The 13800-nt window shown below is 45.3% G+C and overlaps 1 protein-coding gene across 2 annotated transcripts in view; it reads left to right on the top strand.

Moving 5' to 3' along the window:
• RYK (receptor like tyrosine kinase) overlaps positions 1 to 13800 on the top strand; it is a 73178-nt gene that overhangs the window by 37460 nt on the left and 21918 nt on the right. The window contains exons 7-9 of one of the 2 annotated variants that reach the window (XM_075003797.1): positions 2653 to 2753; positions 5940 to 6065; positions 12218 to 12304. In XM_075003797.1, coding sequence (XP_074859898.1) covers positions 2653 to 2753; positions 5940 to 6065; positions 12218 to 12304 — 314 coding nt within the window. Of the gene's footprint in view, positions 1 to 2652; positions 2755 to 5931; positions 6066 to 12217; positions 12305 to 13800 lie in introns of both variants that reach the window. The other variant, XM_075003796.1, reaches the window with a different exon arrangement.

The raw sequence follows: 13800 nt of genomic DNA, 5'->3' as shown, positions 1-13800 counted from the left end.
TATGTCTGTTTCACATTAGCTGTGTGTGCTCCCCACCTGCCCCAGTGCTGGAAACTTTTCCCTCAGCAGCAGCCATAGCAGAGAAACTCCAGCACCCTGTGGAACAGTGCCCCCATGGCATGGTATAAGGGGCAGCACCATCTCTCTCCACTCCCAGTTCCTTCTTGAGGGCAGTAGCAGTCCATGGGATGTTCGCTCCTTGCTAGTGTTGCTTGTGGTTGGTTTGTGGGAACTAGAGTCCTTGTAAAGTTAGTGCAAATAGTAATAGTTAGCAGTGAGGTTTTATTAGTCACATCTGGGACTCAGCTGGGGGGGTGGAGCATGCCTAGTCCCCAAGCTTGAAGCCCTGCAATCACTGTAAACGTCCTGCACTCATCAGCGATACACATAGTAGTTGTTTCAGGTGCTTGGTGAAGGGCACATAAGTGACTGACAGGTGCCTCATATGTGAGTCCTTTAAGCCTAAGAGAGAGTGTGAGCCCAGACTCAAAGCGTTCCTGATGGAAACGGTGTTCCCCTCAGCCCCAGAGCAGGGAGGCGACTTGGCGTCCAGCACCGGGGCACCTGTAGAGAACAATTTCCTACTCCCTGCAAGGGGAAAGACAGGGCTGGGGGTGAGTCGAGACCCGTGTCGGGCAACTTGTTTCCCCATTCAGGGAGTCAGGTCTTAGCTCATTTTGAGCAGTGCAGCCTACCTCACAGCCCAGACACACAGGTGGGCCTCTGTTAGCTTCAGGTGCCATTGATGCGTGAAGCTTTCCAGGCCGTGCAAGAAACCCTGATGCTTCTGATGTCTTCCCACACTGGCCCCAGCAAAGGAGCTCCACGTGGGAATACTTGTGTTTCCTCTGAAAACACACAGGTGTGCCTGCACTCGTTGAGCCACACCACAGCATGTAGGTATGTGTCCCCCCCCCCCCCCCCCCCCCCCCCCCCCCCAACAGGCTCTATGTGCAGTCCCTCCGGCAACGGCTGGTGCGGACCTATTCCCAAGCCAGGGGCCATGGTGGTACGAGCAGTGCTGGACCTGCATGGAGTGCCTGGGAAGGAGTCCCACTGAACAGTTCTGCTCTGTCCCTTTTTCACTGTGGCCAGGAGGTTTACCTCTTAAGAACTCTGGCTCTTTATCTTAACAGATGGAAAAGGAAAGGAGAAAAAAATGCACTTAAAAGCAAACCATTTAAGGTGGTTTTCTGCCTGCTAGTTCAGTTTCTGGCCGACACAGATTGGCGGCTGGACGTAAAGCTGGAGGAAGCAGTTGCTGACGCGATTCAAAACCCCAAACCCTTTTGTGTGGTACAGTTGACTAGAGTCTTTGGGGAGCCAAAAATTCAGAGCTACTCAGGCTGTCACAACCAAAGAAAGAGGCTTTATGTATATTTGAATACACTGAAAACGGTTGGGGTTTGTTTGTTTGTTTTTCTAGTTTGGTGAGAACTTGAATGTTGAAAAATTGTGGTCATTTATTTAGTGTATCATTGGTGTTAGGCCTCAAGCTGAGATCGTGATCCTTTTGTGCTAAGTCTTGGACAAACAGCAAGTTCTTTTGTGGAAAATCTTACAAATGCAGAGTTGGGAGAAGGGTTATAACTGAGAACCATCTGGTGGTCTGCAAATGTCCACTTTTCTGTAGTTGTTTGAAAGCGTTGATGGTGGGCGTCAGCTGACCAAAGTAAGGGGCCACAGAAGCCTGGGGAACTGAGCAAAAAGCAGCAGGGGAAAGAGGCCCTCAAGTCACTTGTGGTCTAACGCAGGTATGATCTCTAATAGTTTGGTCTGCTGTTGCTATTAACTTTTGAAAGCCGGTGTAGCTGTCTCCTAAGAGAATCCCAAAGACTTGTGTGTTGGCATTCTTCAAGTGCTTGCCCGTTTCTGTCATTGTGTGTGCGTGGACATACCAGGGCACCGAAGCCACAGAACTTTCTCCCATAGTGGTAACTTGTTGGGGGCAATGCCGCCGCAGATGATATACAAGGGTGAAACCATCCTAGCCCTTTTGGTTCCTTCTCCCCACGTATGATTGGTAATCGAAGCATGTGTGTGCTCGTCAGGCTTCCCCTTTGCCGCCTTAGGGAAAGTTATCTCCATTGGACATGCAGTAGTTTATAGTGATGACTAGTGGTACTTATTTCAGTTACCAGTGTAGTTTCTTTTAGTCTCTCGGCCTTAAACTCAGTAGCAAGGCATGCATAGATCTGTGACCATTAAGTTCTGTTCTGGCGGGTCTAAATCTGTGCCAGTCAGCAACACACATTCTAATTGTTTGTTTGAAGTGTTCAGGGGAGGGTCATGAACAGGTGTGTGATATTTTCGGTGGGAGATGCACTGCAGCTTCCCAGAGATAAGTAACGCTTTTTGTCATGTCTTAGCTGTACACATACTTCAGCATTTTTCAACAGAGCTTGAGAGAACGTAAAAGAAGAGAGATCAGCGTGCAGATCAAATAGCTCACTAAACATTAAAGGAAAGCAGTGTTAGGGTTGTGGAGAATCAAACTGTTCTGTGGGAAGTCGCCCTGCTTTCATTAGTCTGGGAACTGTAGATCATCATGTAAATGTAATTTTGATGTGCTGGAGTTTCTCTCGCAGGAACTTAAGTATTTTCCATTACAGACACAAGTCTGATGTGTGTTTCTTTTTTTTTTTTAAACAGCATAAGCGACAGCAGTAGTTCACAAGGTTTATCTCAGCCTTCTACACAGACAACCCAGTATTTGAGAGCTGACACCCCTAACAATGCCACACCAGTGACCAGTAAGTATTAATCTAATTACAGAAATGTACAGCAGGGGAGCCGAGGCTGACCTTGTGTCCCACTTATTAGAGGTGCCCTAACAATGACATTCATAGAGACCAAGAGGGAGGAGCATGGCATCTCTTTAGCCTGTGCTTTCTGGGTCTCTGATACCAATTTGCTAGCCCAGTTCTTCTTCGAGGTCACAAGAAAGGGTCAGTCCTGGCTCCAGTACTGAGTCATCATTTTCATTAATGACTTGGATAATGGAGTGCAGCATGTGCTTATGAAATTGGCAGATGCCCCCTAGCTTGGAGGGGTGGGAAGCATTTTGAGGACAGGATTAGAATTCAAAACAACTGTGGCTAGTTAGAGACTGGAACGGAAATTGGCACGATGAGATAAAATAAAGGTGTGTAAAGTACTTGACTTAGGAAGATAAAAATCGAATACAAACTACAACATGGGGGCTAAGTGGCTGAGCTGTACTGCTGAAAGGGATCTGCTATGCAAAGCAGTTGCAAGAAGGCCCAAAATCCATTTGGGAAGGTGTTAACAGGAGCATTGTGTATCGGACATGGGAGCGTTCTACATGGCACTGATGAGGCTTCAGATGGAGTAATGTGTCCAGTTCTAGTCACCGCACTTTAGAGAGGATGTGGATGAATTAGAGATTTCAGAGGAGAGCATCCAAAATTGTAAAAATTTCAGGAAGCCTGGTCTGTGAGAAAAGGTTTGGAAAAAACTGGCCATATTTCTTCTGGAGAGAAGATAGAGTGGAGACCTGGTAAGTCTTCAGATACATTAAGGGCTGTTGTTAAGAAGCAAAGTGATCAACTGTTCTCCAGATACTATGAAAGTAGTAAGCTAATCAGCTTAATCTGCCACAAGGGGGATGTAGAGTAGTTATTAAACAAGAAAAATTGTAGCGATGAGCATAGTTAGGTTTCGGAATAAGCATCCGTTGGAGGCTGTGGAATCCTCGTCGCTGGATTTTTTTTTCATAGATTTGGCAAACATCTGTCAGGGATGATCGAGCTTTACTTGGCTCTATCCTGGTGCAGGGAGCTGGATTTGAGAGTTTGGCGAGGTCCCTGGCAGCCCTGCGTTGCTGTGATTCTGTGATGAGCGCTTTCGTGTCATTTGGCCATGTTAGGCAAACTTCATGTTTTGCGTCCCAGGCTTTGTCCCATCAGTCTGAACCTGTGGTTTTCCTGCTTATCATTCAATTAGATAATTTTGCCTTTGGAGAGAAATCTCTACTCTGCTGTCAGATGCATCTATTTTAGCAGTCTCTGGCATACTACAAACTATAGTCCATGCCAGACCTGACTGGACTGAGTGGAGTCTCAGAGGTTCTCGCTCATGACGTCAGCGAACCCTTTCCCCTCTCCCTCGCATTTTGTGTGTCTCCCATCCTCCTCCTCCTCCTCACTCTTGTTTATGCTGGGGCCTGTGGCTTGTGCTCCTCGGAGAGCTCCACGGTGGTCTGTGGAGTCATGATGGGGTGCACGCCAAGCATGGCGTGCAGCTCTTTGTGAAGGTGACAGTCAGCCTCCGCTTCCACGCAGCACCGTGTCTGCTCCCTTTTCCTGCATCCCCGGCACAATCTGCTCAGAGACGACGTTCCTGTGGCTGCAAAGCCTCTTCTTCCTGCTGGCCCAGAAGTTCATATTTCCTGTGCACGTCAGGACAGAGCACCTCTGGGAAGCGTATCTGTCAAGGTCAGCTGAGCAAGAGGCCGCTCGAGTCGCAGGTCCCAGTGTAAACAGCAAACCTAGGACGGGAGACATGTGACAGAAGAGGGAGAGGGGAAGGAGTCCAGTGGTCTCCTGAGCCAGAACCTGAGACCCCACTGCAGTCCAGTGGGTTGTGGCATTGACAAAGGTGTGTAGTACAGATGTGGCCAGAGAAGCTGGAATAGGCGCATCTGAAAGCGGAGCAGAGATTTCTCCTCGGAGCTTTAAAGAGACTGTTTACATTTAATTTGCTGTAAATAAATGAGAAGTAGATTTACTTTGGTTTGTAATATTCTAAAGCACTTCTTATGCACAGTCACATAATTAAGTCATGGTGCCAAGTATCCGAGAGGGAGTCGTGTTAGTCTGTATCTTCGAGAACAACAAGAAGTCTTGTGGCACCTTATAGACTAACATATTTTGTAGCATAAGCTTTCGTGGGCAAAGACCCGCTTCGTCAGATGCATGAGTGGTGTGGGGGTGGTTTCAGAGGGGTATTTAATTACCCCCTATACTATACTATACTATACTATACTACTACCACATCTATACTATTTGCTATTTAAATAAATATTTAAATACCCCTCTGAAACCACCCCTCCTGTGCATCTGATGAAGCAGGTCTTTGCCCAGGAAAGCTTATGCTCCAAAATATCTGTTAGTCTAAAAGGTGCCACAAGACTTCTTGTTGTTCTTATAATTAAGTCATAATATGTCATAATGTTTTCTCCGAAATGATCAACCTAATTACATATTTTTTTCCCCTTATAGAAACTTCCTTTAAAGGCTGATCATACTTACTTTTTCTGAATTATCTAGGAAGTACTGACATAATAGTTTTTATTTAAAACCAAAAATTGTGTCCTTTAATTCTCTATCTGCTAGAACCCTGCTAAAATGTTTAGTTCCGGCGGTGCGCTTGATGCTTTACAGTACTCATAATTAAAGACAGTTTATCCATTATCAACGAGGGGTCCTGCGCCACCTTATAGACTAACAGAAATGCATGAGCATAAGCTTTCGTGGGCAAAGACCCACTTTGTCAGATGCAGGACTTTTTATCCATTATGAGTCATTAAAACTTTCCTGAACACAGCCTGCTCTGTAAACATCTGAGATGCCCAGGAGAGGGCACTGATGTGTCAGTTTCAGATTGCTGTTGTAGTCCAGAATAAGAAGCTGGCTTCAGTGAAGCCACATACTGCCCAGTTCTGATCATGGTTATTTGTTGCTCACCACTCTGTATTTGGGTAAGGCAGTGCCAGGGTTTGGTGTATGACAAGGTAAACAAAGACAAACAATGTACGGATTATATCGAATACATGTGCGTTTGCACACTTCAGAGGCATTTACATTCGTGTTTCTTTTCTCAAATGCATCTGTCGGTTGTATTGAGGGAAGTGATGGGCTTGGGTTCTCATTATAAGGGTATTTATATTGGTTTGTTTGGCTCTGCTGGCTCCTCAGGTTATCCTACATTACGGATAGAGAAGAATGATCTTAAAAGTGTCACCTTGATGGAAGCAAAAGCTAAAGTGAAGGACATAGCGATCTCCAGAGAGAGGATAACTCTCAAAGATGTACTTCAAGAAGGTATTTGCAAGACTTTCTCCAAACACTTACTAGGTGTCATGAATGATGTATTGTTTGATTCTCAGGCAGTTCTCTCCCCAAGAAAGTTACAAATGGCGCATATGTGTTACTTCAGAGCCCCATGTGACCTTGAGAGAAACACATAAGGAAATTATGAGGAATTTGAAATATACCTACTGTTCGTTCGTCCGGCAATTTGCAGCTTTCCTTAAAAATGCTGATCCCTTTTTTTCTGCTCTTCTGAATTCCTCAAACTAAATTATTGCGAAAATTGGCATCTTGGTTTGTCTTGATAATCCGTTATATTTAAATAAAACTTAGTGTATAATCAGGCTCTCCCATGAAGTCTGGGCTGACTAACTGCAACTGAATGTGATGGTAACATAACTCATTATCCACTGATAAAGTACTTCACTGAAAAATTCAGTCACGTTTTAAAATTCCTTAGCAGTCTCTCAGTTCAGCCAAATTAGAGGATGCTAAATGAATATTCAAGGGACTACTACAATTGGAGTAATGAATGGGTGCAGAGTCAACAGACTGTGGATGTGGAAGTTCACAAAAGAAGAGAGAACTTGATTCTTTTCTGCCTGGCTCAGTGTTTTGCCTTTTGGAAGCATACTTATAGATTTGTTTTGATCTCAGTTTTGCATTTGTTAATGCAGAAGTCAAGAAACTGATTGGAAAAAATGTCTCTTTCCATGTTCTCTCAGTAATCTGTACAAATATAGTATAGCTCTACCCTCTTGTGTGTCTTTTTCTCCAAAGCATGCTCAAAGTTGGAGATCTGAGCTATTAAATTGCCTCTTGTGTGGTTATGCTGAATCTCTTTGCAAGGAGATACAAACTAATTGCCTAGGTTCATTTTCCTGAAGTGAGCAAGGCACTTATCCCAAACTTTTTAAACCTCGGTGATTTTGGTTCTGCAAAATAGCGCTACTTTTTATGGCTCTTGAGCCATTGGTTTTTTTTCCTTTTTTGTACAGGGGCAAATCTTCATTTTCTGATTTCCGCTTTTAACTTTAATACAGGGAGACAACTAAAGAATGGAAACAGCATGCTGCCCCAGGTATGCTCAGAATGTCCCCAGCAAAAAAAAAAATAGGTTGTCTGGCTTACTTTGGAAAGGAGCCAAGTGCTTAAGTTAAGTTAAAAGGGGTGAAAAACAAGGGTGATGTTGTGATATGGGTCTGCTACAGACCACCTGGCCAGGTAGAAGAAGAGGATGAGACTTTCTTTAAGCAATTAACAAAATGATCCAAAACACAGGACTTGGTGGTGGTGGGGGACTTCAACTGCACAGACATATGTTGGGAAACTAACAGAGAGAGGAACAGAATATCTAAAGTGTATGGACTTCATGGATGACAATTTTTTATTTCAGAAGGTGGAAAAAGCTACTGGGGGGAAGCAGTTCTCGATTTGATTTTAACAAATAGGGAGGAACTTGCTGGGTATTTGAAAGTGGAAGGTAGCTTGGGAGAAAGTGACCGTGACATCATAGAGTTCATGATTCCAAGCAATAGTGAAAGGGAGAACAGCAAAGTAGAGACAATGGATTTCAGGAAAGCAAATTTTGGCAAACTCAGGGAGCTGGTAGGTAAGGTCCCATGGGCAGCAAGATTAAGAGAAAAAACAACTGAGGAGAGTTGGCAGTTTTTCAAAGGGACGTTAAGGGCCCAAAAGCAAACTATACCACTGCGTAGAAAAGCTAGAAAGTATGGTAAAAGATCACCTTGGCTTAGCCAGGAGCTCTTGCATGAGCTCACAATCAAAAAGGAGCCATAAAAAATGGAAAGTAGGTGAAATTACAAAAGATGCGTGTGTGCAGGGGCAAGATTAGAAAGGCCAAGGCACAGAACAAGCTCAAATTAGCTAGAGACATGAAGGGTAACAAGTTATTCTATAAATATATTAGAAGTAAGAGAAAGACCAAGGACAGGGTAGACCCACAACTCAGTAAGGAGGGAGAAACAGTATCAGGAAACTTGAAAATGGCAGAGGTGCTTAATGACTTCTTTGTTTCAGTTTTCACCAAGACGGCCGATGCAGAAATGCCTAGCATAATGCATGCTAGTGGGAAAGGGGTAGGTTTAGAGGATAAAGTACATAAAGAACAAGTTAAAAAATGCTTAGAAAAATTAGATGTCTTCAGGTCACCAGCACCTGATGAAATGCCTCCTAGAATACTCAAGGAGCTGATAGAGGTGGTTTCTGAGCCTTTAGCCATCATCTTTGAAAAGTCCTAGAAGTCGGGAGAGATTCCAGAAGACTGGAAAAGGGCAAACGTATAGTGCTCATGTATAAAAAGTGAAAAAAGAACATCCCAGGAAACTATAGACCAGTCAGTTTAACTTCTGTGCTGGGAAAGATAGTGGAGCAAATAACTAAGGAATTCATCTGCAAACATCTGGATTAAAATAAGGTGATAGGGAGCAGCCAGCCTGGAGTTGTAAAGAACAAATCATGCCAGACCAGTCTGATAGCTTTTTTTGATAGGTAACAAGTCTTGTGGATAAGGGAGGGGCAGTGGATGAGGTAAACCTAGACTTTAGTAAGGCATTTGACACAGTCTCGCATGATTTTCTAACAATAAACTTAGCAAATATAACTTAGATGGGGCCATTATAAGATGGGTGCATAACTGGCTGGATTACTGTTCTCAGAGAGTGGTGGTTAATGGTTCACAGTCATGCTAGAAGGGCATAACAAGTAGGGTTCTGCAGGGATCTGTTTTGGGACAAGTTCTATTCAGTGTCTTCATCAATGATTTAAACATTGGCATAGAAACTACGCTTATTAAGTTTGCAGATGATACCAAGCTGGGAGACGTTGCAACTGCTTTGAAGGATGGGCATGTAATTCAGAATGATCCAGACAAACTGGAGAAATGGTCTGAGGTAAACAGGATGAAGTTTAATAAGGACAAATGCAAAGTGCTCCACTTTGGAAGAAACAATCAGCTTCATACATACAGAATGGGAAGCGACTGTCTAGGAAGGAGTATGGCTGAAAGGGGTCTAGGGGCTATAGTGGACCACAAGCTAAATGTGTGTCACAGTGTGATGCTGTTGCCAAAAAAGCAAACATGATTCTGGGATGCATTAACAGGAGTGTTGTGGGCAAGACACGAGAAGTCATTCTTCTGCTCTACTCTGTGTTGGTTAGGCCTCAGTTGGAGTATTGTGTCCAGGTCTGGGCAGGACATTTCAAGAAAGATGTGGAGAAATTGAAGAAGGTCCACAGAGAAGAGCAACAAGAATGATTAAATGTCTAAAGAACGTGAGCTGTGAGGGAAGACTGAAAGAACTGGGCTTGTTTAGTTCAGAACAGAGAAGATTTGGAGGGGACATGGTAGTCGTTTTCAAGTACCTCAAAGAGGGTTACAAGGAGGAAGGAGAAAAATTGTTCTCCTTGGCCTCTGAGGATAGGACAAGGAGCAATGGGCTTAAACTGCAGCAAGGGAGGTTTAGATTAGACACATATTGGGGATGATCTAGAATGATGGTGTTAGGTCCTGCCGAGAGGGCAGGGAACTGGACTCAATGACCTCTCGAGGTCCCTTCCAGTTCTAGCGTTCAGTGATTCTGTGCTTCTGAAGGCAGAATGTGCGGGAGCATTGCCATGTAGCTGGATTCTCAGACTCTTCCAATTTATATTTGGCATGCCTGAAGCTCTGTGACTTGATTTGGAGTGTCAGGAACTTCAAACACTACCAGCTCAGGTGAGTGCCTCACTTGAAGCCAAGCTTGGAAGACCATCTTGCATTTCACTCCAGAATTGTTGTGGTGTTTTGGCTGAAAGTGATTGGGAAAAAAAAAAATCAGTGCCGAAGAGGCTATCAATAGAAGTGTTACTGAACTTTTCAGTCTCAAGGGAGTAAGCATGTTTGTCTGTAACTTCACAAACAACAAGCAGTCCTGTGGCACCTTTTAAAGACTAATTAATTTATATATTAGGTAATGAGGTTTTGCAGGGAAGACCCACTTCACCTACTCTAATCTGATGCAGTGGATCTTACCCATGAAAGCTCATTACCTAATAAATAAACATGTTAGCCTTTCAGGTGCTACAGGACTACTTGTTTTGTGTGAACTTTTCAGACGTGCGTAAATACTTGTAAAGATGACATACCTGTTTATGGTCAGCTAGTTTAATGGCTTCGAGCTTCAATTTTGGAGCACTGAAAATTTTGAAATTTTTCAAGGACCATAGACTGAAAAGTCTGGAGCAATTTTTCCTGTAATTACTTCAGGAAACAAGAATGTTGTCTGTATAGTTTCTATACAGGATTTTATATTTTAGGATTTTATATTGTGTGTTCTGAGAGTCTAAATATGCTATGTGAAATGGTGCTTTACTGTTGTGCTAAATACTGGCGCACATGAAAGTTCAGCTTGTTATAACTGCCTTCATCCCAAACATTCATGACTACAGGTGGTAGATACCAGCTACTTGGTTACCTGGCTAGCACCAGAAGATGAGAAGAATGCTCAAGTTCTATTTATAGTATAAAATTTCCTTCCTTTTGTGGGATTCTCCAGGCCTTTGTAGAATTGCAACAGAAATGGAAATTACTTTCAGCAGTGCTGTTTTCAAGTCTGGGACTGAGGTGGGAGGGCTGGCTTTGCCTTTTGAACTAAGGCAGGCTGTATATTTATGGGTGCATATAGTCCTTTTCATATGAACTACAGAGAGTCTGTGGAGGTAATCTGTTTTCTCTCCATATGGTACATAGACATGTGAACATACTACACTAGCACGTTATGCTAGGCACTAGACAATCACAGTCCTGACTCGGAAGAGGGGGGTGTGTGTGTTGCGGTGCTGTAACTCCCGAGGGACTCAAGCTGGCAAGGCACTTCGTGTGCCCTGTCTCCGCATTTGCTGCACTCTTAGTAAAGCACCTCGCGAAGGAGCATGGAGCGTTCTGCGCAGTTGAGTTGCTTGCTGCGTTGCGACCGGCCTCTGTCCATGGCACGTGATCCCTGCAGCAGCACTCTGCTCATCGTTTTGCACTCTGCTGCAGCCCTGCAGGCATGTGCATGCTCCCTTTCGGACAGCCTGAGTCCCGAGACACGGCTCAAACCATCCAGATGGCTTGTGCTGATGATCACAGAGGCGTGTGCATGCGAGAAATGGCTGCGCAAAGAGCTGGGTGGGGGGATTAATTATCGTTTTTCCCCCTGCCTCAGAACAGGTTGTTTCCTGCCAGTGTCTAAACTTACAAGACAGCAGGCTGAGGTCCCCGAAAACAGTCGTCTCCTTCCTCCCCCGCCGCATGCGTACACGCTCCCTGCCCCGCACCTGCCCACCCCCGGCCTCACTTGAAAAGCTGCAGTCTGTGTGGTAGGATGTATGTCCGTGGAGAAGGAGGCTGGGAAATCTGTGTCACGTGACCGACTGCCCCATTCAGCATTGTGGCCACCCGCATGCTGGGGTAGCACCACAAGGCACTGCTCTCCGGCATTGCGGGGGGCAGCTAATGTGGATGCACTCTACCATCGCAAGGGTCAAACTGTGGACCCACAGCAGTGGTTCCCTGCAGCCCTCTGTGGGCAGCTCTGTGCCTGCCGGCACTTGACATCTGCCAGCGTGGACGTAGCCAAAGGAAAGGGATAGAACCTGAGTGGAGGGAACAGGCAATCGTGGCAAAAGCCCTGTTCTGTGAATTGGTTTTGTTTAGATCCTTTCCATGTGGTTACGTTAAGGCAAACTGGAGAGAGTCAGTCTGTCTAGAACAAAGACGGGGGGGGGGGGGGACGTCGCGGGGGTACTGGAGCAAGCACTCCTCGTAGGAGAGAGTGTTCACGGTGCCTCCTTCAGAAAGCAGCCTGCTGCCACTCCGCTGCTCCTCTCTTTCAAGGCCATGGTTTCTCTGGCTTGGTTGCTCCCTGCACTTTGTCCCAAAGGTCAGATGAGTGGGGGGCACAGTGCTGTACACGGTTCTGGTCCTGGTCCCGGGGACTTATGGGGCCATGGGTTGACACTTTTATGTTGATGAGGTTTTCAAAGTCTCTTTTTAAATATATTTTGCCTTCCAAGGTATTAGATGTATTTTTGCCCAGATTTTTTTGCTGCACCCTATGAGAACATAATTTAAAATACCCTGTCAAAATATAACACAATAATTTTGCGTGGTCTTTCCATAGGCACATTTGGGCGCATTTTCCATGGAATTTTGATAGAGGAAAAAGACCCCAGTAAAGAGAAGCAAGTTTTCGTCAAAACAGTCAAAGGTAGGGTTTATTGTCTCTTCCTAAGGCTGTTCTCGTCAGGTATGGCATGTTCATTACGTCAAATCTGCCTTTGAAAACGGTAGGTAAAGTGCACAGGTATCCAGATGCTCTTTAGTTTGGTATTGCTACCATCAGAAAAGGCAAGAATAGAAATCTGCCATGAAAGAATGGTTGGATGACCTCTCCATCAGACATGTCACTTCCTGCAATCTTACACTGTGTCTACGTTATGAGATAAATTTGAATTTAAGGCAGTTAGCTTGATGTTACCACATGACTGTCTTCACTGTAAATACCATTAGCTCAATTGAGAGAGCACAAATATCGATATAACACCACCAAAACCAGCTGGGTGTAGCATCAAGTTCAAATTTAAAAGATCGACTGAAGGCCGTTATGGGAGCACCATGTCTCAAAACCAAATTTGTTAGCCTCCTGAGGGGTTCTGTATGTATCCCAAAATGCCCCTCAGCGCTCCGCTCTGGCTGCTTCCACCTCTGCTGCTCTCCAGGTGTGCAGGAATTAAGTAACAGGAAGACCGAATTTCAGGGTCGTGCTTGAACGAGAGGCTGATAAACTTCTCAGCGATTTACGCTTGTGCGGGCTCTGCCACAGGTGCCACGGAGTTGGGGTCTTTCCTGCGCTGAACCACATCGCGTGGCTAGCCCCCGACCCAGTAAAAGGATGTGCCTGCCATTTGGTGCTGACCGTTCTGCCAGGCAGCGTCCTGTCCTGGCTTGCATGTGGAGAGGGCTCCAAGGGCAGCTAAGATTTTTGGGGGCTTGCTGCCACTGGGGGGACTACTTCAACTGCCCCGCCCTCCACTCAAGCCTTCCTATGTCCCCTCCCCCCGCCACCAAAACAAGGACACTGGGGAATAGCTGTTGCCTGTGTGTGTGCGCGCGCGCACATCTCCGCTGGTGGCTACAAATTGCGGTGCCTGGCTGCTGCCCGGGGGTGGGAATGACAGTTCAAGTGGCCCTCAAGCCATGGATCCCACACTCCGCCACCAAAAAAGATTTTCAGGGACCATTTCAACTGGCCGTTCAACTTCCCCAACACCAAACCGCCCCACAAGGGCCATGAAATTTGGCGAGCCCCATCCCCTTAGTTGGCGAGGTCCCTGTAGTGAAGAGGGAAGCCAAAAATCTTTTTTCCTAGTTTTTTCTATCCTCTTTCTTCTAACTTTGGGCCCCTGCAGGCAGGAAAGAGTGGGTGGGGGCCAGTTGAGAACACAGACTGTGCACAGTAACTGTATAATGAACTGGGAACCCAAAACCCTCCCTCAGCTACAGTTTTAAAAAGCAGCTGAGTTATAGAAGAAAGCGATTTGTTAATTTGGTGATCTTTGATGCACTAGTTTTCCTTCCTTCCACCTTGAAAAATGGATGTTTGCTTACCGCAGAAGAGGAATGAGGGCAATGCAATGTGGGAAGATGTCAGATACCAGCAACCACTTGCAGGGCATTTTTTTCCCATGCTGCACCAGCAAAAAT

This window comes from Carettochelys insculpta, chromosome 10 (assembly GCF_033958435.1).
Source record: "Carettochelys insculpta isolate YL-2023 chromosome 10, ASM3395843v1, whole genome shotgun sequence".
Classification (NCBI taxonomy): domain Eukaryota; kingdom Metazoa; phylum Chordata; order Testudines; family Carettochelyidae; genus Carettochelys; species Carettochelys insculpta.
This window is presented reverse-complemented; position numbering and strand designations above follow the sequence as displayed.